The following is a 25,659-nucleotide window of genomic DNA, read 5'->3' as shown; positions in this document are numbered from 1 at the left end:
ACCACAGAACTATGTATAACATAAATGCTTTCATTTAAACCAGCAATCTATCCCAACAAGGCATGCATTTATGTAACACTGTCCATATCAAACCAAAATCTTTCCAATCACATTTACCATCTGCACTCAAACTTTCATTCTCATATACTCTACACATAATCATTCATTCCCATGTAACATTTATGTATCCATACTCACTCACCTTTTACTACATTCAAGCTCCATCATTCACACTAGTCAAGGGCTAAGGCCTGTTCACCTAGGAGTAAAAGCCGCATGTTCTCTCCGTCCGGGGATCAAGCATGGAGAGAGGGCTTATTTCTCTGTGTACAGTAAAAACCTATCTTGTGGGCGGAGTCTAGAACCTGGCTACAGGAATTGCTCACAGCATTCATATACTAATTACTGACTAAATGTTCAAAACCTGTTTATCAAGTATTTACAAGCCAAATGTTTGCAATGGGGGAGGATTTGTTCCTAGTCAAGGTGCTAATTAAATTGTAGCTGAATCTGTTCATATATTATAAAATGAAACATAAAATAATAGATCAATTATGTACTCTTCATCAATAGCCATCACATTGGTGTTGCCATCACAATTATGATGTACTCTAAGAAGCAAAAATGGGGTATGCTTTCTATATTGGTCACCAGTCTTCAGAGGAGGGCTGGCAAACTTTAGCCCAGGGGGCAAGACTCAACTCAGCAGCCTATTTTAAATGAAAAACAATGCAGGTGGCCCAGTCACCCAGCCAAGGTAGCCCACTATGGGACTGGCCCGGGGGCACATGCCCCCCAGCCCAGCTTGCCCCTGACAGTCATATTGGGGTAAGTTGGTTTGTACACTATTCAAAAACTAAATATCAGTTTACATACTACCCACAATAGTCTGTTTATATACTAGCCATCATGTTTAAATTATGCTTGGTATACTGGCTTCAAGGGCAATTAACTGATTTTTCTATAAGATTGTGATCTGCTATGTATACAAGAAATAAGATTGTATCTATGTTATATAATAGCCATCCAATCAATATGTATGCAATATACACTTACCTTCAAATTGTGGTTTTTACTATACACCAGTTATCAGATTGTTGTCTGTAATATACACCAGTTATCAGATTGTTGTCTGTAATGTACACCAGTTATCAGATTGTGGTCTGTTGTACACAGTTTATTGGAGGTCCCCTTCCCCCTTATCCTGAAGGAGTGGATGGCCAAAATAGATTTTTACATGGATGAACTTTCTTTGTTCAGTTCGGACCACTTCACTGACTTCACATCAATTTGGTTTAGGTGGTTATAATTTAAAGATTCCCCTGAGTAGCACTCCCTACTTGAAGGGTGAAGACATTCTACATCCCTGAGAGAACTAGATTTGGTAACTATTCTAGATGGCTGATGGGCCTTTGGCGGTCATGGCTCATTACACTAAACTTTTCAAAATTCTGCATGCACATAGATCTTCTCTGCGTACAACCCTGAGGAGTTGTTCTCTCTCTCCCAATGTTTGCTTCCTGAGAAATGTGAAGATTCTGCATTTGTTCTTTTATGACCATTGTTTGCAATGTTACATAATCTTCAATAAAAACAATTGCACATAGTTTTTGTTCTTTAAATAGCAAGTTAAGTCTCTTTTTGTTTTTATTAGCTGTTCTCCTACAAATTCAGAAGGCCACACCCCCTTTTGGAGCCATTACCCCATTTCATATTTTCAATAGTGGGAGGCATGCTCTCAGAATGTCATGTGAAGGCAGAGAGGGGAGGCTTTAACAGCAGTCAGAGCTCAGAAGGGAGTTTCAAAGTCTCTCTTGCTCACTACATTGTGTCATGTGACTATGATATTACCTTTGTAGTCACATGACACGGTGCAGAATTATAAATAATTTTATAGTAGTCTGAAGAAATAAACCAAGAAAACATGGTAAATTCCAATATTCTTCTTATAGTTTTCCCAAGTGAGCTAAATGCACCAAGTTTTTCACCTTGTGTGTAAAAGTAAAGCACACCTTCAATAAAGATTTTGGAATAGCTACTGTAGAGAGCTGTGCACAATCACTGTGCATGGTGAAAAAGCATTTAAACATCACCTCAAAGTTTATCCTATAATCTATTTAGGGCCACAGTCTTAAATAACTTCCTCCTTTTTATTTTTTCCATGCAAAATACTGCTTTTTTGGGTCTCATATGTCATTAATTCATCAGAGATCTCTTTGTTAAATGTGTCATTTTTTCTTGTGTGTGTTTTTATTTTACTTTAATGTAATCAGGGGGCTGTGTATGATTCAGAGCTAGGCTCTGATTGGTGGCCTTTTGTATTTAAGGCAGTGAGGTCTGCAGCCTCACTGCCGTTATAGCTCACTGTTACCAGTTCTGCTGGCCTGCTCTGCTCCTTGTTCCTGTCCTGTGTATACTCTGTTGGATTGTCTGTGTATGACCCCTTGCCTGGATTTGGACCCTGCCTGTTGTTTCTTGTGACCCAGACCCTTTTGGCTTGTACTTTGGACCCTGCTACCTAGCCCGTGACCCCGACCCCTTGCGTGTTTACCGACTATCCTGTTTGCTCGTGACCCTTGACCTTGGCTATCGTTTGGACTACCCGCTGCTATCTACCAGTCTCCTTGCCCGCCGCTGTGGTCCTGCATTACCAACCCACACTACACGTGGAGCCAAGTCCTGGGGCTATATGTAAAAGCAAATTTATTTATTTTAATGAAACTTTTTATTGATTTTTACAAGTCACGAAGGTGAAAAACAATAAATCAATGAGTACATAGGTACAGGTGCATTTCACAGTCTTAAGTAAGTTAAAAACACTAGGTCAGAGGGCAAAATATCTAAGTTCTAAGCAGAGGAATTGAACCCATGCGTACCGAGGTGTATGTGGCCATTCAGCACATGGCTGATCAGATTCAGAAGTTGATGCTGCTGCATTTTGTGTGTGTGTGTTTCAAGGCCAACTTTTTTACTTCCCATGCTTAACCTACTAACCATTGTCGATTCTAGCCAGAAAGAGTTGATTAGTTCTCTTTGTTAATATTTGTTATCATCTAAGTTGGAAACATGTTTTATTCTTGTTAAAAAGTGTGCCCTTTTCTGGTTAGTGGAAGCATGCTCTAAAGGCAGAGGCAGTGATCTGCAGCCCCCCAGCAAGGGGTATTTTAAGAAATGAGTGGGTCTGTGTGCAACATTAGTCCTTTGGGCCCCTACCCCGGGCAAAATGCAAAAAAAAGGTGCACACAGATTCAATCTAAGCAAAAATCTATCTAGTCCACTGAAATCTCTGCAAAGAAGAATAGACTCCAATGTTACTACAGTAAATTGTCGTACAGAAGATCTGTGGCAACCTGCAGCTCTCGAGATGGTGACAGGCCATTCTGATAATTCTAACTCCTCCCGTCCTGGCTCCATGGCCAGACGTGATATGTCACCAGACAGGAGACACAGCACAAGTAGATCCATCCACTTGACAATAACAACAATATTTCAGCCGTTACTGATTTTTTCCCCTGAGAACCCTCAGGGAACACTTCAATTACCCCCAGGGGTTCCCAAGTCCCTGGTTGGGAATCGCTGTCCTAATTGGATCTGGTACTGAACAACAAAAGCCATGCCAATGTGTTTGAGTCCAACTGTTTGCAGCTTGTACAAATTACTTCTGTCACCTTGGAAACCTGCTAGACAATCACATAAGCTCTAGGTTTGTACTGAAGTACAACACTTAGCAATGCTAGACAGATTTAGTTAAGCATGCTTATAGCTTTCACTGTTAAAAAACTAACTTTATTTGCTCCTAAACAATTGCTTTCAGAAGCTAACTAAAGCAACACGTAGAAAGTAATTATATTGATGCCAACCTCCAGAGTTGTGAGCATTGAAAGTATTCTTGACGTCCTATGATTATATCTATAGTAATTACGTTTTTTTTCCCTCTACAACTTCTGTAGTGGCGGACAGGATTGACTAAACACAACGTTAGTTCTGATCAATAATCCTTCCGTTAGAAGTATGATCAATTTTGTCATTTCTGGAACACTCAAAAGAAGACTAACTAGTGAGAGAGAGGTGGGGGGTATCACAAGCTGGTCTTTTCGCTTGCACAGAGATTTTGAACAATCATTCCTCTTGCTTTGCTACTGCTGGCAGCCTGTCAGCTTCAGGCAACTCATTTAAAAGATTCAGGATTAGAAGTCAGGATCACAGACTTTATGTAACTTCAGCTACACTGCTGGCTGAGAGATCACGGCACATTAAGTAGAAGTACAATTTCCCAAGAGAAAAGCTAGTAAAGGGTAAAGATGATGCATTTGTTGGAGAATTGAGGCTTTTGGATGCAAAATGGGTTGTAAGTATATTATCTCCTCTCCCTCTACAAATGTTTATGCCGCCTTTCGCTTACTTCTACTGTTTTGTGAAATAACGTGCATTGCCGAGACATAAATTACAAGCATTTCTCCAATATATATAAAGTAATAAACAACTTATACCTAGCAATCAGTAAAAGAACAAGTCATCTTCTGGATATTGGTATAATATCATACTGTAATATGTATTTAGACAGCATCTGCCATTTAAGATTAAAACAATTTTTTTTTCTCTCACTGTATAAAATTTGTTTTGGGTGCAGGCCACGGAAAGTGTTACTGTGGAAACTGTTACTGTGCGGCTGGTTGGCATGGAGATAAATGTGAATTCCAGTGTGACATCGCCCCATGGGAGATTAAGAAGAGATGCACATCTCCAGATGGCAAAATCTGCAGCAACAGAGGTGTGTCATTATTAATGAACTTCACATCTGTGTGTCTTTCAATTAGTCTTACACAATAATTGTTTCTGCTTTTCATTCATTTACCTAGTCTATTAATAACCTCTGGAACAATCTGAATAGGCCTTATGTTGGCATATGCGCTGCTGATGTCTAATTGTAATTTTGTAACATTTTTCCACGAGATAATGTAGGATTTAGTATAATTTTATAACTGAAACTCACTTAAATTGGTTGTAATTTGTACTTTTTCTGTGCCGACTCGTTTAGGGTTAAAAAGGTGAATTACTAAAGTATGCAATTCTCACAAGGTCAGTGGATCTGATTCTGCTTCTGCCCTGTCCAATCAGGTGAAGGGAAGAAGGTGGGGCTTGTTGTTTTCTTCTATGTCTCATTGGACAGAATGGAGGCAAACAAATCAGCTGACCTTGTGAAAGTGTAGGGTTTAGTAAATTATCCCCAGAATATGCAAGTTAGGGTCCAAGTCACAAAAAAGCAATAGTTCTGAATATAGCATTTTAATTACCAGATACAAAATCAGCCAGTTTATTAAAACTATCAAGTAATAAAATACTGAAGTACATTTATACCAGGTTCACACCAATTGTATTTATTAATTGTAATTAATTTATATAGCGCCAACATATTGTGCCGCACTTTACAGAGATTGTTTAATCATTCACATCAGTCTCTGCCCCAGTGGAGCTCACAGTCTATATTCCATCACACACACTGATTTACCCAAGATTACATGACTGAGAGAGGGAACAGTGCCATCCAGTTACACTAGAAACCCAGCCGTGTCTTGTAGAGCAAACAATACTGGACGTCCTTTAAGAACCAAACTTTATGTGCAGCACAAGCAACTTTTTGTTTTGCCCCTGTGTCCCTAAATTATTTTCTCTGCGCACATCCAGGTATATGCTTTCAGGACATTCCTCTGAACCTAGCGGTAACCCTAGGCAGAAAAATGTGAAGAGGCTTACTGCATAAATGTGTAACCTAAAACTTTATTTTTTTACCACCTAAGGTTAGCCTCTTTATGGCTTTAAGAAATCATGACCGTGAGGGAACACCTATTTTCATGATACATGGCACTTTTGTGTGTTCTAAGTTGCCCACTTTCTAGTGAAGTGGGCAGCATGAGACCTTCCATTATGCGATTTACTGTGAATTTTGTTATTTTGGCCCAACTCCTATATCAAAATGGCACTTTTACAGAACAGGGCCAAAATGATACGGTTTCCCCCACCCCCGTCCTCACACTTTACCTCCACTCCGGCATCTGCCAGGGGGAAAGACTAAAAAAGTTAAGTATTGCCTAGGGCTGTAAAGCACTAGGCTGGCCCTTAGATACCTTCCTTTCCCTCTACTAGGCTGCCCCTTAGATACCTCGCTTTCCCTCTACTAGGCTGTCCCTTAGATACCTCGCTTTCCCTCTACTAGGCTGTCCCTTAGTAGGTACACTGCACATGCAGAGAAACTGTGAATGGAAGATAGATCCCAACATTCCCACCCATGGGACAAACATGTCCCAAGTCAGGACAGCTGAACTGAGCTCTAAAGTCAGCACTGTCCCTCCAGAATCAGGACAGCTGTGAGGTATGCAAATTGAAGGTGCAAAATGTGTCCCACATAAAGTATAGAAGAAAACCTATTATCTGTCACCTAAGAGCTGGTGCAAACTGCAAATCGTTTTGCATAGTGAAAATAGCCATGCACCCCTGCTCCCAACATGGTACAGTCCAAACAGAACATACTCTTCACTCCTTTACCTCATTTCAATTAAATTTAAATTTAATCTCGCTTCTCATATTGAAATCTAGTTTTTACAATGCTCCAGAAAACTAGGCAAACCTGCGTTCCTACTTTACATGGTACACCCATGTAAACCCTCACTCCCACAACTCCTCCCATCATCTGGTCGCCAGCACGTTTCATAAGCCTAAACACTCTGCAGAATTCTAGCTACACTTATGCAAGTAATGGCTCATAGTCTTCAAAAAGGGATGTGTGCACTCCTCAGATGTTTTACACTTCGTAAATGAGACCCAATGACATCTATACGATTTCTATTCCCTAAATACCTTCATTGCAAATAGCTAAAGTCAGTTTCCATCAAGTTTGCCTGCTAAATTATTATAATTTTAATTATAAAATGCAAGAACATTGGAGATTTAAATACCACATTTTCCTCCTTGTTTTTGTTTTCTCAGTATACATACATTATTTATTTTATTCAGTGTGATTTAAAACACAAAAAGCTAAATATGGTACACAAAGAAACAATCTGCAAAACAAACAGTTAAGCTGCAAATGCCTTTTCCTTTGGCTGCTGTCCAGACCCACATTACTGTATAGCAAAAAAACCGCAAAGAACCCTCTTTTAAATACATCTTCACTGACAATGACTGCTGTAGAATGAGCATCTAATTATCCGAAGAGCATTTAAAAGCTCTTTCCCATCTTAATTATGGGAAAAGCTTGGCTTCTGCTCAGATTTAGTGGAACTATATTTAATATATGGCCTGCATAAAGAGATGTTTCTAAAATACTGGAAGCTAAATATAAAATGATTATCCATTAAATTAGATGCCAATCATTATAATAGTTTGTATTTGGCACATCGGCATTTTTGTTCTTTTTGCTATATGAAATGCTAATATTACTACATAATTTCCACTCACAGAAAATTGCGTAGAAATCCGTATTCTCAATAGAAATTGGTTTTGATTGCATAGAATATTTGGTTTAAAATCCTCTTCAATATCATAAATATTCATTGATTGAAAAACAAAGACATTGTGGCATATTCAATGACAAGCAACATCCCATCAGAACCTGGCGCAAAGGGCTAAAGCACACAGTGCCAGCAATTATGGAATTATGGCAATTAATAATTATTTTTGCCCTGAACATCCCACGAAGGACCCTTGCAGGAGGTTCCAACAGGACATCGCTTGCAACTGAATCTGCTCCATTGACAAATATGAAAAATAACTTTTGTGATCATCAAAAACATTGCACATGTATGTCATTATGACATACTCAAAAGCACTCATACTGTAATTTACACACAACTTTCTCTGCTTTAAGTACAGTCTCAATAATGAACCATGAGTTTTTGCTTCATTTATTTTGACATATAAAATTGGGCATTAAGATGATAAAAGAATTGGTCTAAACATTTTCACGTAGGTATCAACAATCCCTATGTTACCTGAATTAAATGCTGCGCACATGGGGCAAATACAGTTGCATTAAGAGCCCCAAACATACCTCCCAACTGTCCACATTTCTGTCCAGGAATGTGGACCTTGAAGGGGCGGAGCTTCTGCAAAAAATGGGTGAACTATTGTGTACCGATGTCTGAGTTGGGAGCTATGCTGCCTGGGATCCTCTCCGTAAGCCAGGCCTACTGATTAAATATGAAGTTTACAATTGCACTGCTATTTATAACACTGTTCAAACACTTTTAGAAATCCCCATTTGTAGAGCATAACACAGCATTGCTGGGCTTCATAGGAACTTTGGGTGTGGCCACGGCGATGCCAGTCCACCCTCACAGGCCCCTCCCTCTGCTGTTTTGAATATGTGTGGGGCTGGTGCAGAGGCGGAACTAGCGAGCTGTGGGCCCCGGTGCAGGGAAGAGGGGAAAAGGGGACCGGGGCCCACAGCTCACTAGTTCCGACCCTCTGCATCTGTCATGCAGCGGACCCCATTATCTCCATGAGACTCAGTGCACCGCACCTGCTGCACCAATGGGAGTTCCTCCACTGGGCTGGCGCATGTGCAGTAAAGCCCAAAAGGTCACTGTGACCTACAGAAAGGGCATGGGCCAGGTGTGATATTGCAACTCCTGAGATGAAAAATCATAGGTCTGCACGGCGGCACTCACATTATGTCCCGTTTGAAGTGGAAGCGGCTCCCACAAGAGAGGATCTAAATACATCACAATGGGACACGGCTACATTACAATGGAGTGTGTCCACACTCCCTGGGGCATGCCTATTGCTTCTGAAGTACAAGTTTGCCCCTAAGCTCCTTTCCTTCCCCTAAAAACTCTCATTTATTGCTACAGTCAGGACAAAACATCTGATATTAAATGTAAAATGATAAATGTTTTAAAATATAGGCTTAAGTATGTATGGCTTTAACTTCGTGTTTAACTATCATCACAAACAAATCATTTACTCCAGCGTAATAAAAATCTAAAATAGACCACTAATATCAATCATGGATGATGGTACAGCCTCCCTCCACAGCTGTTCTCTTCTGACATAATTAATAGTACAGACAGCAGAGTCATCTAACTGTTATATGACCATCTGAGGACTATAATACCCATGCAGTCTAGAACTCTATACATTAGATAAGAATTGAAATTCTTCAGTTTGGAGTAAAACACACCTGAGAAGTAGGTATTTAGCCCTGTAATAAATAGACTTATCTCTGGTGAAAATGGGTGTTTTCGCTGGAGATAGGGCTTCAAATCGGCTAGCCGTGTCACGTATGCACTGGCCCAGTGAAGCAGTAAGTTCATTCTTACCACTCTGGGCAAGTTTCACTAAGACAGCTGAGCATTGAATTAGTTGTATTTGCTTTTCAAAACAAACATAAATACACAAAACCAAACTTTTTTATCCACAAAGCGTTTTTGTAACTTGTAAAGATACTTGATATGGTGTACCATTAGTTGCAAACAATTGGGGAACTTTATAAAAAAAAAAATGGTGCAAATTGATGATGCCCATAGCAAGTATATGTTTGTTCTCATTTTCTAAAGTGTGCTACAATTCTGTTTTTAAATCTGATTAGTTGCTATGGGCACCACTTTGTAGCAGTTTACATAAATGTTCCCATATGTTACCTGTATGTCATCGTTTTTATTTTTTTTTATTTTGACTATTACTAAATGTACAGTGATCAGACTAAATGTGAAAGTAAAGGTAAGAGGGTATACTAGCAAGAGGAGTAGTGTGTTCCCCATTCACTTCAATGTGTCACAACCGAGAGATTTGAGTGCAATGAACTCTAAGGGCTAGATTTACTAAGCTGCGGGTTTGAAAAAGTGGGGATGTTGCCTATAGCAACCAATCAGATTCTAGCTTTCATATATTTAGTACCTTCTACAAAATGACAGCTAGAATCTGATTGGTTGCTATAGGCAACATCCCCACTTTTTCAAACTCGCAGCTTAGTAAATCTAGCCCCAAAGCATTTCTACCTGGAAGAACACTTGTATTCAAAGTGCCAATCCGACACCAACCTTAAATATGGAAAAGTACATGTAAGGCAGAAATGGTTTCTAAACATATGCTGCTAACGGCTTTATCTATTTATGTGATCAGTATAGCCATAATTACCTACGTTCGCGTCATGGAGGTCTCCATCCTGCCCACTTCACTAGCAAGTGGGTAAATCTTTACTATGAATTGCATCACCATATTTCCGACTCATTAAGAAACAATATGAAAATAAAGCCTACTATTAATGACATGCGCTGCTAGGGATTAGTACCAAAAGTAATCATGCCCAGATATGACTGCTAGCACAACCAGCAAAAACGTTGTGCCCCTCCTACCCAGGCATAACCACACCCATGTGGAGAAGCACTGGGGCTCATGCTGGCACCCTGCGAATGGTTGGTTTAAAGTTAATAATGTCAAGGGAAAAGAAGAGGAAATATTATTGTGGTACTAACAGGACCCGCAAGGCCTGAAAGTCATTGACTGGTTGGGCATGTTGACACTTGTGGAACTACAAGTGTCAATATGTTTATGGCTGCAAGTTCCAGCTCAATGGAACATGTAAAGCCACAATATTATCTAATAGGGGGAAAAACAACCACGACAAATTATTAAGCATTTCAATTAAAATAAACACAAAATCAATGAAGGAACCAATACTCTGTCAGCCAATCAGAGCAGCTTGACTGATCCCGTATCGGCCCTCCGGAGTCAATTAAGTTCATTTTTCTTGTCAAGTAATTTTTGCAGCTCTATTATTTACTTATTTTTATTTTAAACCACTTTGGGCAACTCAATATATACCACAATTAAAACCACAGTTTTGCAGGCGTAGGTAAGTTCAGCTGCAAAAGTGCGTAATTAGACTCCATTAAACAAAATATTTCATTAGTCCTCAAATTTGCATATTATGTATGTAGCATTATTCGATTTCCAATTATTATGCTACAAAAGATTAAGGGTCCTGCCACTGCCGAGGTTAAAAGCATAGGGATCCATAGATGCAAAGAAGCTGGGTCAGAAGCACAACTACAAATAATTCTGATATTGATCCGGTTTTGTAGCGATTTATTGTACTATTTTGTGCTGTAGGATTGTTTAACCCAAAATATACTCAATACTTTAAATCCCAATTTGTAGCATTATTACTGGGGCACACAAGGTAAAAATATTTTGTTTTCATTTGTTTTAATTGGGAGCACAGATATGTAGTAACCCATAGCCACCAATCATCTTCATCATTTATTTATTTATATAGTGCCACTAATTCCGCAGTGCTGTACAAAGATCTCACTGACATCAGTCCCTGCCCCAATGGAGATTACGGTCTAAATTCCCTAACATACACAGACAGACACGCTAGGGTCAATTTGATAGTAGCCAATTAACCTACTAGTAGGTTTTTGGAGTGTGGGAGGAAACCGGAGAACCCGGAGGAAACCCACGCAAACACAGGGAGAACATACAGACTTCACACAGATAAGGCCATGGTCGGGAATTGAACACTCGACCCCAGTGCTGTGAGTCAGAAGTGCTAACCACTTGGCCACAGTGCTGCCCGTACCATGAAAATAGTAGTATTATCGCCATAACTAAATAAATTCTATACATTGAATAATAATCTCCTAAGAACAGGTAAAATGCTAGCCTCTTATGTTCTGACTGGAATAGTTGGCAGTGACATCATTATTTGCCGGTATTGCTTTTATAGGATAAATGTTACATTTAAATATTCTCTAACACAGTAGCCTTGCTTTGATTAGTTTGCACGCATCACCTTTCCCCCTCCCTTTATATCCTTCATACTGCAGCACGATGGGCCCGTTTTCTTTTTTAAATACATTTGTTATTGCAATGTTCCAAAATAAGAGAGAGAGAGAGAGAGAGAGAGAGAGAGAGAGTGCAGAAGGCAAAAGGGGGAGGGAAGAATGGCCTAAAATAAGTTTATGGGGTCTGAAAGAAAGAGCAGACAGCACTTAAACAGATTTAAAAAAGCAGATAAATAGGCAGCAACATTTTGTATACAACTACTGACTGATATTTACTTGGGAAAGGGATATATTGTTTGAATAGACAAACAATTCTTAAGCCAATCTAGCCTAAATATATTCAACAAGTTAACCCGTGCATGATACTCATGCATTCTAGTCAAATCAAGCTACTTAAGGTGTTAAAAAGGTTCTTGTCATCTTCATCGCCACACACACACTGCTAGGCTTTTATATATTAGATAATGCTAAGAATTTAGTAGGTCAGTGTAGTATATAACTCCGCCCAGCAGGTGGTGCTGCAGCTTGAGCACTCTGTCACCCGGTAGTTTTTTACACACACACTAACACACGCCGCTAGGCTTTTATATATTAGATAAATTGAAGGTATTTTCCACAAATATCTACAAATGTGTGAGGACCTTTGTTTGGAGTATAGATGAGATTCCACTATAAGGGTATTAGCTCACTCAATATATAAGTAAGGAGTAGGTGGAAATTGTGGGTTATTTCACAGAGTGCACATGGAGCTTGATATGGAGAGAAGGTGGCATGTTCTGCAATCTTTTCTGTTTCCTGGGGTTTGTGAGTTTAGTGAGGACCTGTCCAGTTTAGAGTTTTGCACACATTGAGGTCTCCTCCCAGAACCAGGTGTCCCTCCGTCACCTTTTTAAAATGGTCAAAACAGTACTGTTGTGTACATATACTGATACCAGCATTAATTTAATATATGTTTGTGATTGCTACTAGTAACTCTTTATGTATGGTGACTTATTACTTCGGTTTAGTGGTCCTTTAAAGCTCCATTATGCAGCAATTTGAGTTTTTAATGTTCTTTTCCAGGTTGCTAATTCGGGTTAGCTTTGTTTCAGAGCACACCTTTTGTTTATTAGTGTACTCCTGCTCCCCAGCTGCCCAGTTGCCATCAGGATTAAGAGAGACTTATTTATCTTCCATTTTAGCCAGATTTGTGGGCGTTAGTGTCGAGGTTTGTACTGCTACTTGCTGCATCAATGGGTAAGAAAAGCAAAATATAGGCTTTGTGATATTCCACGTTTGGATATATTTTGGAAACAACCCCTATATAAAAATCAGAGCTAATGCCAATCCTGTCACTCAGACTGAGCTCTGAGCATAATGATCATTTTTGAAACACATGAGATTAAGCTTGACAATACATATAGGTGCCCAGATTGGACATGCCTAGCCGCTCAGAGTTCAAGTCACAGAGAGGCCTGTTAGTTTGAATGGCAGATAACCACACAAGCAGATAGAGATTATCTGTCAGATTTATGATCGAAGATATCAAATGTGTTTTGATCACATTAGTTAAGGGCATTGTGTCTTTTGTAGCCACAAACTGATTTGCCAATATAACCAGTGATATTACATCATCAGGGACCAGCTTAAGGACGTTGCCATGTCTGCTGGAAATGTGTACCTATATAGTGCACCAAGCATGCACTTTGGGTCGATGTTAGAGCCTCAACATTGAATGAGCTATGCAGTTATATTTAATTAAATATATACTATATAACTTAATTTAATAAGACAAATATCCTGTGCAACTGTATATTAAACTGTATATTAAAATAGAATGAGCCATTGTCAAGGAGAACTATAGGCAACATCTCCACTTTTTCAAACCCACAGCTTGATAAATTTACCCCTAAATATTAAATGTATTTTTTGGGGATTGTACTATTGATGGGACAGTTTGTGTTAAATAAGGAGTTATGTAGTTTAATTTTGAGCTCCTTCACCAAAAAATGTAATACTGTGTGATTCAGCTGTTTGCTATCACTTCCTCTGATATTAATGCTTAGTTATGTCACTTCATGCCTATCTGTCTTATCTCAGCAAATTCTAAGAGGCAGCAAAACATATAATCCTGTTTTGTACAAGGAATTTTGTGCTTACTGGTAGAGTGTGAATAGAATCAGTGTCGGTAAAATGTGTACAGTGGAAACATCCTAGAGTACAGATATAGTTTATGTTTTTTGCATGCCATTTAGATCAAATAAAGTGTATTTTTTCTCTTATTTTTTTTTCCCAGGAACATGTATTTGTGGTGAATGCACATGTCACGATGTAGACCCAACTGGTGACTGGGGAGATATTCATGGTGACACCTGTGAATGTGATGAAAGGAACTGTAAGTCAGTGTATGACAGATACTCTGATGACTTTTGCTCAGGTAATGAACATTAAAGTTAATTAGTACCTTACACAAAAAAACGACTAAACATTAAAACAGATAGTGTATAAATAACCATATACTCTGTGGTAAGGTTTATTCTATATTCACTGTTTTACATGCTAATATGATGTTAACCCTTTGGGTAAGTATTAATTAGCGATGCTCGGACTCGGTATTCTGAAAACTGAACCCACCCGAACTCAGGGGATCCGAGTAGGCTAACGAGCCGGCTCGGTAATGTTGCACGTCCTCGGATTTGAATCAAGGCAAAACGTCATTGTTGCTTTGTCGGATCGCGCAGGTTTTGGATTCCATAAGTACCTCCCTCCCCAGGAGATCCAGGCCATTGCTCACACAGAAACAGGGGTAGCAGTGTTCTTGTCACTCTCCAGTCTCCAGTGCCATTGCTCAGTGCTATTGCTCATACAGAAACAGGAGGGATAGCAGTGTTCTTGTCACTTGACAAAAATTGACTGGAAATGACTGTAAATTAATGTTATTGAGGTTAATAATAATGTAGGAACCAAAAAAAACCAGCCAAATTATGTGATTTTACAAAAATAAAAAATATTTTAAAAAAAATAGCGAACCAAAACACACAAGGACGGTTTTGCCAAAACCAAAACACAAAGTTGCTCCAGATCCAAAACCAAAACACGGGGGTTAGTGAACATCTCTAGTATCAATATGTGTGGCTATATCATGTTTGGATGGGAGAATACTCACTGCATTACTTAGAAGCTTTTTATGACATCATCTTTAGGGATTCTGTCAGCTTTTCCTGGTTGGCACTGATTGATCACATGACACTAGTGACACTTGCTCTTCAACCTACACGAACAGCAAGTTTAAATAATGGCTAAAGTATTTACCAAGAAGTAATACATTTGAATGACATTTTATACCTGATTTTACAAGAATGGTATGGTTTGAAGTTTATTACATATTAAGAGTATATTTTACATGGTGCCATGTGCTCTGTGTATGTAAAAAAAAACCTAGATAGATAGATAGATACAGAGCTGGATTAAGGTTCTGGGGGGCCCGGGGCACTTAAGACAGGGGGGCCCCCTATTGTGTAATATGGTCTTCATTTTAGAAAAATAAACAGGCACTGCTGTGTGCACTACTGTTAGTTGCACGCAGATCTGCCATCACAGCATAACAGTGTGAAGTAGGACATACCTCCCAACTGTCCTTGTTGTCAGACCCAATCCTGACTAAGTGAGACAGTCACCCACATTCTGGACTGTTCCACCATATTGAGGTCAGTTGGAAGATGGTCCTGCTCTCTCCTACCTGCTCTTCTCACTTTCACCACCTGCGGCTGCTGGTGTCTTAAGCTCAGTTGCTGCTCGTGTAGATTCTGGGATGTCGGGGCCCTATTTTGAAAAAAAAAAGGTAAAAAGGTACCTGTTAATAAATAAATAGCACCCCCTTTAATAATTAGGCCTCCCTCCCTGCAACTAGCCGCAAATTTAAAATTATATAAAGTTAATACTATTCAAATTTAATAATAGAACTATTTTCCCCAAGCAGCCCTGACATTAAATTAATAGTGCACACATTTAATAAATAAACTTATTTCCCTCCCCACCAAACAGCATGACAATAAATTAAATAGCATTTAAGTTTAATATAACCATTTCCCACAACTATCACCGGCATTAAATAATTCATATTTACAACTACAATTAATAAATAATAGCCCTCCTCCCCAAAATCAGTCCCATATTCAATTAATAGCCCCAAACCACCTCATCTTAAATTAACAGGACCCAATATTAAATTAAATTGCCCCACCATCACCCCACAAATAAAATAGCACTCATTAAATAATTAGCCCCCACCTGCACTCCACCATTAAATAGCCTACCTCCCACATTATATTAAGACCCCCCCCTTCCCTTACATATATTAACATACTGCCCCAACGCACACTCACATACTATAGTTTATACACTGCCCACACACAAACAATATATATATACACTGCCCACACACACAATATATATATATATATATATATATATATATATATATATATATATATATATATATATATATACACACACACACACATTACCTACACACACACAGAGAATATATAAATATATATATGCACTGCCTACACACACAGAATATATAAATACATATATACACAGCCTACACACACACACACACAGAATATATAAATATATATATATATACACACTGCCTACACACACACAGAATATATAAATATATACACTGCCTACACACACACACACACACAGAATATATAAATATATATATACAGTGCCCACACACACACACACACACAGAATATATAAATATAAATATATATATAAATATATATATATATATATATATACACACACTGCCTACACACACACACAGAATATATAAATATATACACTGCTTACACACACACACAATATACTGTACTCATTCTCACAAACACATTCAATCCCCCCCCCCAGATCTTAACTTACCTTATGCCTGACAGGCAGGACAGCTCTTCTCTGCTCCTCCTCACACTGTCATCTACACGGCAGGTACGGAAGCCCTGAATGCTCAAAAAAAAAAAGCAAAAGCATATCTTTGCCGACAGAGCACTTAAACTCGGAAACATGTGCTGCCCCTGTATTCAGACATTTGGGGGCAGCAAACCACACCTGGTCCGGGGGGCCCCCTGAGAGAGGGGGGCCCGGGGCACTTGCACCCTGTGCCCCCCCCTTAATCCGGCCCTGGATAGATACACGGATCAGCCACAACATTAAATCCACTGACAAGTGAAGTGAATAATATTGATTGCCTTATTACAATGGCATCTGTCAAAGTAAAATTATATTATGCAGCAAGTGAACAGTCAGTTCTTGAAGTTTTGTTGGAGGCAGGAAAAATGGGCAAGCATAAGGATCTCAGCAACTTTGACAAAGACCAAATTGTGATGGCTAAACGACTGGGGCAGAGCAACTACAAAATGGCAGGTTTTGTGGGATGTTCCCAGTATGCAGTGGTTAGTACCTACCAAACGTGGCTCAAGGAAAGACTAATGGTGAATGGAGACAGGATCATGGGCACCCAAGGCTCATTGATGCGTGTGGGGAGCGAAGGCTAGCCCTTCTTGTCCAATCCCACAGGAGAGCTACTGTAGTAAAAATTGCTGAAATAGTTAACGCTGGCTATGATAGAAAGGTGTCAGAATACACAGTGCATCACAGGCCACTGCCAAAAGTTCCTACAATGGGGATGTTGGTGCCAAAACTGGACTATGGTGCAATGGAAGAAGGTGGCCTGGTCTGGTGAATCATGTTTTCTGTTACATTATTTGAACAACTGGGGGCATCTGCATCGTTTACCTAGGGAAGAGATGGCACCAGGATGCACTATATGAAGAAGGCAATCCAGCGGAGACACTGATACTCTGGGCATTGTCCTTGGGCCCTGGCATTCATGTGGATGTTATTTTGACCCATACCATCTACCTATACATTGTTGCAGACCAAGTACACCCCTTCATGACAACGGTATTCCCTGATGGCAGTGGCCTCTTTAAGCAGGATAATGCGCCCTGCACACAGCAAACATTGTTCAGGAATGGTTTGCGGAACATGACAAAGAGTTCAAAGTGTTGACTTGACCTCCAAATTCCTCAAATTTAATTCTTATTGAGCATTTGTGGGATGTGCTAGAAAAGAAGTGTAAGCCATGTAGGCCCCAATTAGCAGCAGATCGTTTAAGTTCTATAAGTTGCGAACGTCTTGGTGCCAGATTCCACACTACATCTTTGGAGGTTCAGAGCTGCTTTGACAGCTCAAGTGGGACCTACACAAAATTATGCATGTGGTTTTAGTGTTGTGACAGATCGGTGCATGTGTGTGTGTACATGTGTATATACAGTATGTGTGTTTGTGTGTGTGTATATATATATATATATATATATATATATATATATATATATATGTGTGTGTCTGTGTATATATAAATGTGTGTGTGTATATATATATATATATATATATATATATATGTGTATATATCTAATATATAAATGCTTAGTGGCGTCTGTGTGTGTGTGAAAAAAATAAAACCAAGCCATATACACACGTGTGTGTGTGTTAGTGTATATATATATATATATATATATATTATATATATATATATATACACGTGTGTGTGTGTGTTAGTGTGTGTATATATATATATATATATATATATATATATATATATATATATATACAACAAACAAGAGATATAAGTGGCGCTAGAGATGGATCACGATAAAAGATATAAAGTTCGAACAGTGTATAATTATACACATAAAGTCTCATGAAATCCATCAAACACTTCTCTCTTGTATGAACGGCAGCCAATAGAGCCAGATACCAGATGGTGAGTCCGGAAGAAATGTATCCTAAAAAGCAAAAGCAAGGCGCCTCATAGTGTAATATGTTAGTTATAATGAGCCCAAATAGTGGAATATATGCGTACCATATATAACTTGTCAAATGGCTTTTTTATGGTAAATCCTTTTCTCAGTCAAAAATTTTCCTCTGGATCTCACCAAACACATATGAATGTAATGTAGAAACAGGCAGTAATAGTGTAGTACTTCTAAATAGTTCCTGGTACACCGTGAGGATAGAGGACCCAATGCCCTTCACACAGAATCCCCAATCAGTGAGACCAAAAATCCATAATATATGTTTAGGAAAGGAAGGAAAAAAAACTCTCAAACAAGTTCCCCAACGATATAGTATATGCGTAACAGATATGGAACCTTTACCAGCACAGCAATGATGTACAATATAACACCTCCTTTACATCAGAACTCCCCTTTGATGGTCACTTCCATGGGTGGTAATAGGAAGGAATAGCAGAAGGAGAATATAGTGTAGAGTGTAATACACAGCAATTTATTAAAATTGTAAAAGAATGCACTCTCAAAGATAGAACATAGACAGGCTTATCTGTAATACTGAGTAGTAGAAACCATCAGCGATTCAGTAGCACAGCAGGCTCAACACGTTTCGTCTTATTTAAAAGACTTCATCAGGGGCATATAACATATGATGATGGACGCTAGCTACTTATAGTTAGTTGTGCCATTCAATACGCATGCGCGCGACATCAATAACTTAATTAAACAGCACAAAACCACACACACTGCTCATGTAAAAGTGCACATGTGCTGTGTGAATCAGTCGTTTATCTTGTTATATTTGCGGCTCAGATGATAACCAAAGCATTTGTAATTAAGACAAAAATATGTATATATAAAAAACAATATTAGAAATAGCGGAAGTACAGAAAATCCACAGTCAGTGCACTATTTTAGGATATATATATGTGTGTATATATAGCGCCTGCGGGGGAATGGGGACAGACGTCTTACCTTCTAAACGATGACTGCCTACCATCCACTTCGGATTCTCTGTCTCAGCACCGTCTTCAGTCAAGGTCTGGCTCCTGGACCCTGCAGGGAAATACACTAAAGGAGACTGGTGCATACAAATAACAAACAGTTCAGTATGTTACTTGCCAGTGACCACCTTACCAATGGTCACCAGCTACTTACCTGGGAACAGACCAATACTGCTGCTACTTACCAGCTCTGGGCTACTCGTGTCCACCGGAACTAAGGCGCTCCGCAGGCCTCCGCCCATGGCCTGAACTCAGGCTGTTAAGCCCGCCTTGTCTTATGCCACTCTCAGCAACTTAAACATTTAACTATCAAGGGACCAAATGTCCCCTATACTTCCAAGCAGGGCAGTAACTAGGACTGTGCGATAGGGGAGATCGCCCAGGGCGCAACGCTGAAGGGGGGGGAGCAATTTAGGAATATTTTAGGTTAATTTGGTTAAAATTGAGGGCTAGGGTGGTGGCATTTGTTTTTCTCGCCCCAGGAGCTAGAATTCTAAGTGACGGCTCTGCTACCAAGGACCTATTGCCCTGCTAAACCAAGACCTATCGCCTGCTATCAACTATAAGACCCTACTGCCCTGCTAACAACTGGGACTTACTGTCCCTCTAGCCACAAGTGCCAAATGCCCTTCTAACAAGGACCTAGCATCTTTTTAACAATCAGGGGCTGCTGCCCTGCAACCCTATCAGGAGCCTTGCGCCCCACTAATCTCAGAGACCTGTGCCTCTCTACAACACAAAGCCTCAACTCTATGGGCCTTGCACCTAGCAAACTATAGGGGTCTAGTGCCCCAACAAACTATAAGGCCTTGCGCCCTGTCTACGCTCAAGGACTTTATGCCCTACACCCATGGCCTTCCGTCCTATCTAAACTCAAGAGTTCCTGCGCCCACTCTACCTCTTAGGACCTTGTGCCCTATCTCTGCCTCATCAGCTTTGTGCCCAAGTTCTAGCTATTGGGCCTTGTGCCCACATTCTGGCTGTTGGGCCTTGTGCCCAAGTTCTGGCTATTGGGCCTTAAGCCCCCTCCCTAACCGTGGGGCCTAGTGCCCAGGTAAATCCTGCCTATACCCTAACAGCACCATGGCCATATATATGAGTGTATATGTATGTGTGTGAGTGTATATATAATTATATAGTGTGTATGTGTGTGTGTATACATATATATATATATATATATAAAACTGGAGAGTATAAAATTGGAGTCATGATTGCTCTCAGGCATGTGTGTATAATGGACTAAAGTATAGGTAAATTTGTTATTACAATATGTTCTATTCAGACAATATTGATAAAGGATGCTTTGTGGTAATACAATGAATAATAATCTTCAACATATTTTATTTACCTGTGGTACTGATTTGTACTGATTAAACCTGTTCCTACTTACTGCATCTTTTTTTTTTTTCTTGTCCTGGAAAATGATTTGCACACACACATACACACACACACACACACACACACACACTTGTGTGTGTGTGTGTGTGTGTGTGTGTGTGTGTGTGTGTGTGTGTGTGTGTGTGTGTGTGTGTGTGTGTATCTGCTTATTGATGGCTAGAGTAAAACAGAAAAACACGGATGAAAATGAATGTCAGGACATTGATAACAGGGTGGCAATTACTTTGTGTTATGCTGCTGACGTCATTGGACAGCAAGACTAAGACTCAAGCTGTCACATCACCTCAGCAGAGCCATGGAAAGTAATTACTGGAGCCCACTATCAAAGGGCTATCATTTATTGCACTTTTAATGGGTATTCAAAATCTCTTCAGATGTAGCCTTATGAGCATGAAATGCCTTCAATACGTGTACATGCAAAACATGATGATAATTTGAGCCGGGTAATGTGACATTAATATTGAGCAAATGCCTTATACACATGATTAATTTATTTTTCCAATCTACAGTCAGCAATGACAGATTTATATACAGTTTGTTTTGCTTTGGTTTCTGTTTTATTTTACCAGAGGAGTGCCAACAAAACTGCACCCCAGGATGGCAATACTTAACTGCATATTACAATAATGTATTATGCACCAGTTCTATTTTTGCAGCCATTGCAGCTACCCCATTAGGAAATCTGCAGTGTGTACCATTTATTATATTTGTATATTCAATGCAATTCTTGTTAAATATTATCTGGGCTCTATACAGACAGTGGACAAGAAAACAAAAATATTCCGTAACTCTACCTAATCCTACTATCCAAATGTACAAACTCGCTTTTCAATACCTAAGCTGCCCACCTTCCAGTGTGTACTCAGAAAACATTTTCAAAACAGCCGAGAACCTTGTCAGCGATCAGCAGTTACTTCCTAAAAATGTGGAAAAGATGTTGTTCTTGAAAATTAACTAAAAATTCCACAAGGAAGGCCTTTACCGGCAAGTACATCAAAGCACAGAGACTTCTGTAATGGTGGATTCCAGCGGGGATGAATTAATATTGTGTAAGGATGATGTACACACTGATGAGGGTGAGAATGATGAGAACATCTTGTCACTGTAGAGTTCATTGACAGCACTGTTAGCTTATCTGCACTAAGCCCATTGGTAGCTAGTTTTGTGGGGACCCAAACAAAGCAAGCACTTCAGCCACAAGAGTTGCAGTCCATGTCGCTAAAGTGCTTGGTTTGTTAAGTTGTACATGTTCTTTTTAATGTTTCATAGATGTGCTATAAACTGCCATGTGTTTGTGTTGTTGTAAGGACCCGCGAGGAGAAATGCCTCACAGGGCGACTAACTCCTAGTACCTAGGAACTTACCACGATTCGTGTGGATGACTGGACCCTACCCCTTCCTCCGTTCCAGAGAAGAAAGCTCTCCGTCTACTCGCTGGTATTGCCCTAGGAAGAGAAACGGAGAATTAAACCCGGGCTTATCAAGATAGAAGTGTTTGAGACCACGGCAATAAGTGAAGACCCTCTAGTCAAGCTCGCTTGCCACTACCTCCCTTTTGCTCTTGCCAAGGTGCGGGACTACAGGCACTTGAGACCAGGAACAGTCCCGCCTCAAGCACCTCGCACACCTCTCGGTGAGGGCCTAACCGAAAGAGGGAATCGAGCATTATACTCACCGGGGCACTCCCACTTCCGATCCCTGCCTTCTTGCTCCTTCCAGACACCTGCGGATGACAAGTAACACACGGCCTCTCTCTGCTTTATCAGTGAGGCTAAGATGTACACCCACAGCACTAAACTTACTACAACAGGCGACCCGAACCCTAACAACTCTCTAATGGCCGGCAATGCAACTAGAATAAACAACTATAACACTAACTGGGTGTGGTGTACTAACGGGACCTACTCACTGTACTCTACAGGGAACACCAGCCGGTGTTCACGGTCTATTCCGGAGGGCGGTTCCTAACCCCCTCACCCAGGTCGTACCAAGAAGACTGTCTTCTTGCTATGGGGTCACCCACGGAATCCTAAGGGCCGGCTGCACAAGGCCCGAAAGAGGCTCACTGACGCAGCACACCAACCTGAGCACAGACTGCTGCACGAAACAGGCGATCGTCACCGCGATGAACCGCCCAACTGCCCCCACCCAGGTCGGAACACGTGTCCCACCCCTGGAACCGCCAGTGAACCTGCACGGAACCAAGGACTGGGACACTCAACCAGAACCACGGGCCGCCCCTGGAACTCAATTGAGCTGTGCCCCACTGCCAGTGAGATACTCAATCACCACCTCTGGAAACCAGCGTAACCCCAGGGACCTACGGAACGGGAAAACTACGTGTGTTCTTCCCTGGCTATGTGTAAGCTGGTAACTACACTTATCCCCACAGTACAGGTTAGTACAAGAAAACAGTCAGGAAACAAGAGCCTACCTTTAATGGGGAGCAAACAAATGAATTGTGCAGAATCACTGATACATATAAAGATGTTTAATATAAAAAGGTAACCATAATAGGTATAGATATAAAATTGAACGAGTGATAAATGCTACTCACAATATGGACATCAAATAAAAATATAGTGAATATCAGGTATGGGGAAATTGTCACATAACAATGTTAATATTGACCCATATAGACCTTTTGGATCCGATCTTCATTAAAAGACACAGAGAGATAATCAGGCAGCATAGAAATCAAAATATGCATAACATTGGTTGAATAATCACATGTGGTTCCGATTGCTCCGGCATCAACAAGGTAAAACCTTTTTTTATTTTGTATCCGCTAAACGGACATTGTTAATGAGGAACCCGGATTGAATACTTTTGGAGAGACCCGTGGCTTTGTTCACATACGAGCCGCTACGGCGGTCAGAAGAAATATATATTGGGCTGGTTATAAATCTACTGCCCATTTGGACAAGCGAAAGTGAGAAATCTGTGATTTACCATACACAGAGATGACCAAATCATCATAAGAAATGATTCACATTTAATCTCACAGCGGAGTCTTTAAAATAAAAAACTTTCCATACGTATGATAAGGACATATCCTATTTTACTTGTGATACAATTTGGTTACATTACCATAACTAAGTTGCAACATTTGGATTCCAACAAGAATAGACTTTTTCCAAATCGATCTATTGAATGTGATATGTGCATGATATTGATTTCCACGTTATGACAATAATAGTAGATATTCTTTACTGACAATTTCTGATTATTCAACCAATGTTATGCATATTTTGATTTCTATGCTGCCTGATTATCTCTCAGTGTCTTTTAATGAAGATCGGATGCAAAAGGTCTATATGGGTCAATATTAACATTGTTATGTGACAATTTCACCATACCTGATATTCACTATATTTTTATTTGATGTCCATATTGTGAGTGGCATTTATCACTCGTTCAGTTTTATATCTATACCTATTATGGTTACCTTTTTATATTAAACATCTTTATATGTATCAGTGATTCTGCACAATTCATTTGTTTGCTTTCTATATCTATATAGAGACTTGACACTGTCTCTTTTTTTGAATTGCTGCACCTGATACCGAATTTGTATTGATATCAGTAGCTGTTTAAGCGTCTATTAGCGCCAGAGATATTTGTGTGTGTTTTTACCTTTAATGGGGGCCTGACGTCCTGCACCTGGAAAGAAATATGCAGCACACCAAAAGACGATATACAAAGCAATATTCGCCGCACAGACAGAATAATACACTGCTACAGTATATGGCAAGCTAATACACGAGTACACAGCTGCTAGCTAACCAGCCGGTTACTACAGCACCAACAGGAGCCTTCTGCTCTACTGTTGCCTTCCTTCTCTTAGTGTACTCACCTCGCTGACAGGACCACGCCTACTCTGCTCAGGGCTCTCACGCCACTGACTACACCAGGGCCTTATGCCCTACACCATGGGCCTCTCTGCCCCGCTAATTACAGAGCCTAGTGCTCTGCTTATGGGCCTTAGCCCCCTCTCTACCTTGGGCTCTGAGCCCACTCACTAGGACCTTGTGCCCTGTCACCTAGGGGCACTAGCCCCTAGCTAATTAGGCCTTGTGGCATTCCTCACTATGGCCTCTAGACCTCTAACTAACTAACTACAAGGGCCTTGTGCCTTTATGCACTATGGGCACTAGCCCACTGCCTAACTAACTAACTAGGGCCTTGTGCCCTTTTACACTTTTGGGCTACGAGCCCACCACCTATAGGGGCCTAGTGCCCAGTTACCTGGGTCTTGTGCCCCTAATAAGTGCCCACGGGCCTAGTGCCCGACTGTGGCCACGGCCCTAGTGCCCGAAGTAAGGGGGTGTGCTGCCGGGCAAGGGCCCGGTAGAGGTAGCGCCCACTAAGGCCTTACCTGCTTCCCTGGTCTTCGGGGATCTTCTCCTGGCTCTTTTCCCCTCGGCCGCCCCCTCTATGCTCAGCCGCTGTTTTCTTCTGTTGATCCCGGTGGTGTTCAGGGGTGGAGGCGCTCCTAGCCCTGACAAGGGCTCTCCGCTGATGATCCCCGCTGTCTTCTGTGCTTGATCGCGGCGGTGTTCAGGTGGTAGATGCGCTCTTAGCCCTGACAAGGGCTCTCTGCCACCGCTAGTGATCTCCGCCGGCTTC

General features: G+C 40.4%; 1 protein-coding gene across 1 annotated transcript in view; it reads left to right on the top strand.

Annotated features, from left to right (window-relative positions):
• The window catches only part of ITGBL1 (integrin subunit beta like 1), a 257,791-nt gene that overhangs the window by 94,029 nt on the left and 138,103 nt on the right, over positions 1 to 25,659 (top strand). Inside the window, exons 5-6 of the mRNA XM_075199951.1 lie at positions 4,631 to 4,771; positions 14,062 to 14,202. Coding sequence (XP_075056052.1) covers positions 4,631 to 4,771; positions 14,062 to 14,202 — 282 coding nt within the window. The remainder of the gene's footprint in view (positions 1 to 4,630; positions 4,772 to 14,061; positions 14,203 to 25,659) is intronic.

The sequence above is a fragment of the Mixophyes fleayi genome, chromosome 2 (assembly GCF_038048845.1).
Source record: "Mixophyes fleayi isolate aMixFle1 chromosome 2, aMixFle1.hap1, whole genome shotgun sequence".
Taxonomy (NCBI): Eukaryota; Metazoa; Chordata; class Amphibia; order Anura; family Limnodynastidae; genus Mixophyes; species Mixophyes fleayi.
The sequence above is the reverse complement of the archived record's forward strand: the minus strand, read 5'-3'. Positions and strand labels throughout refer to the sequence as shown.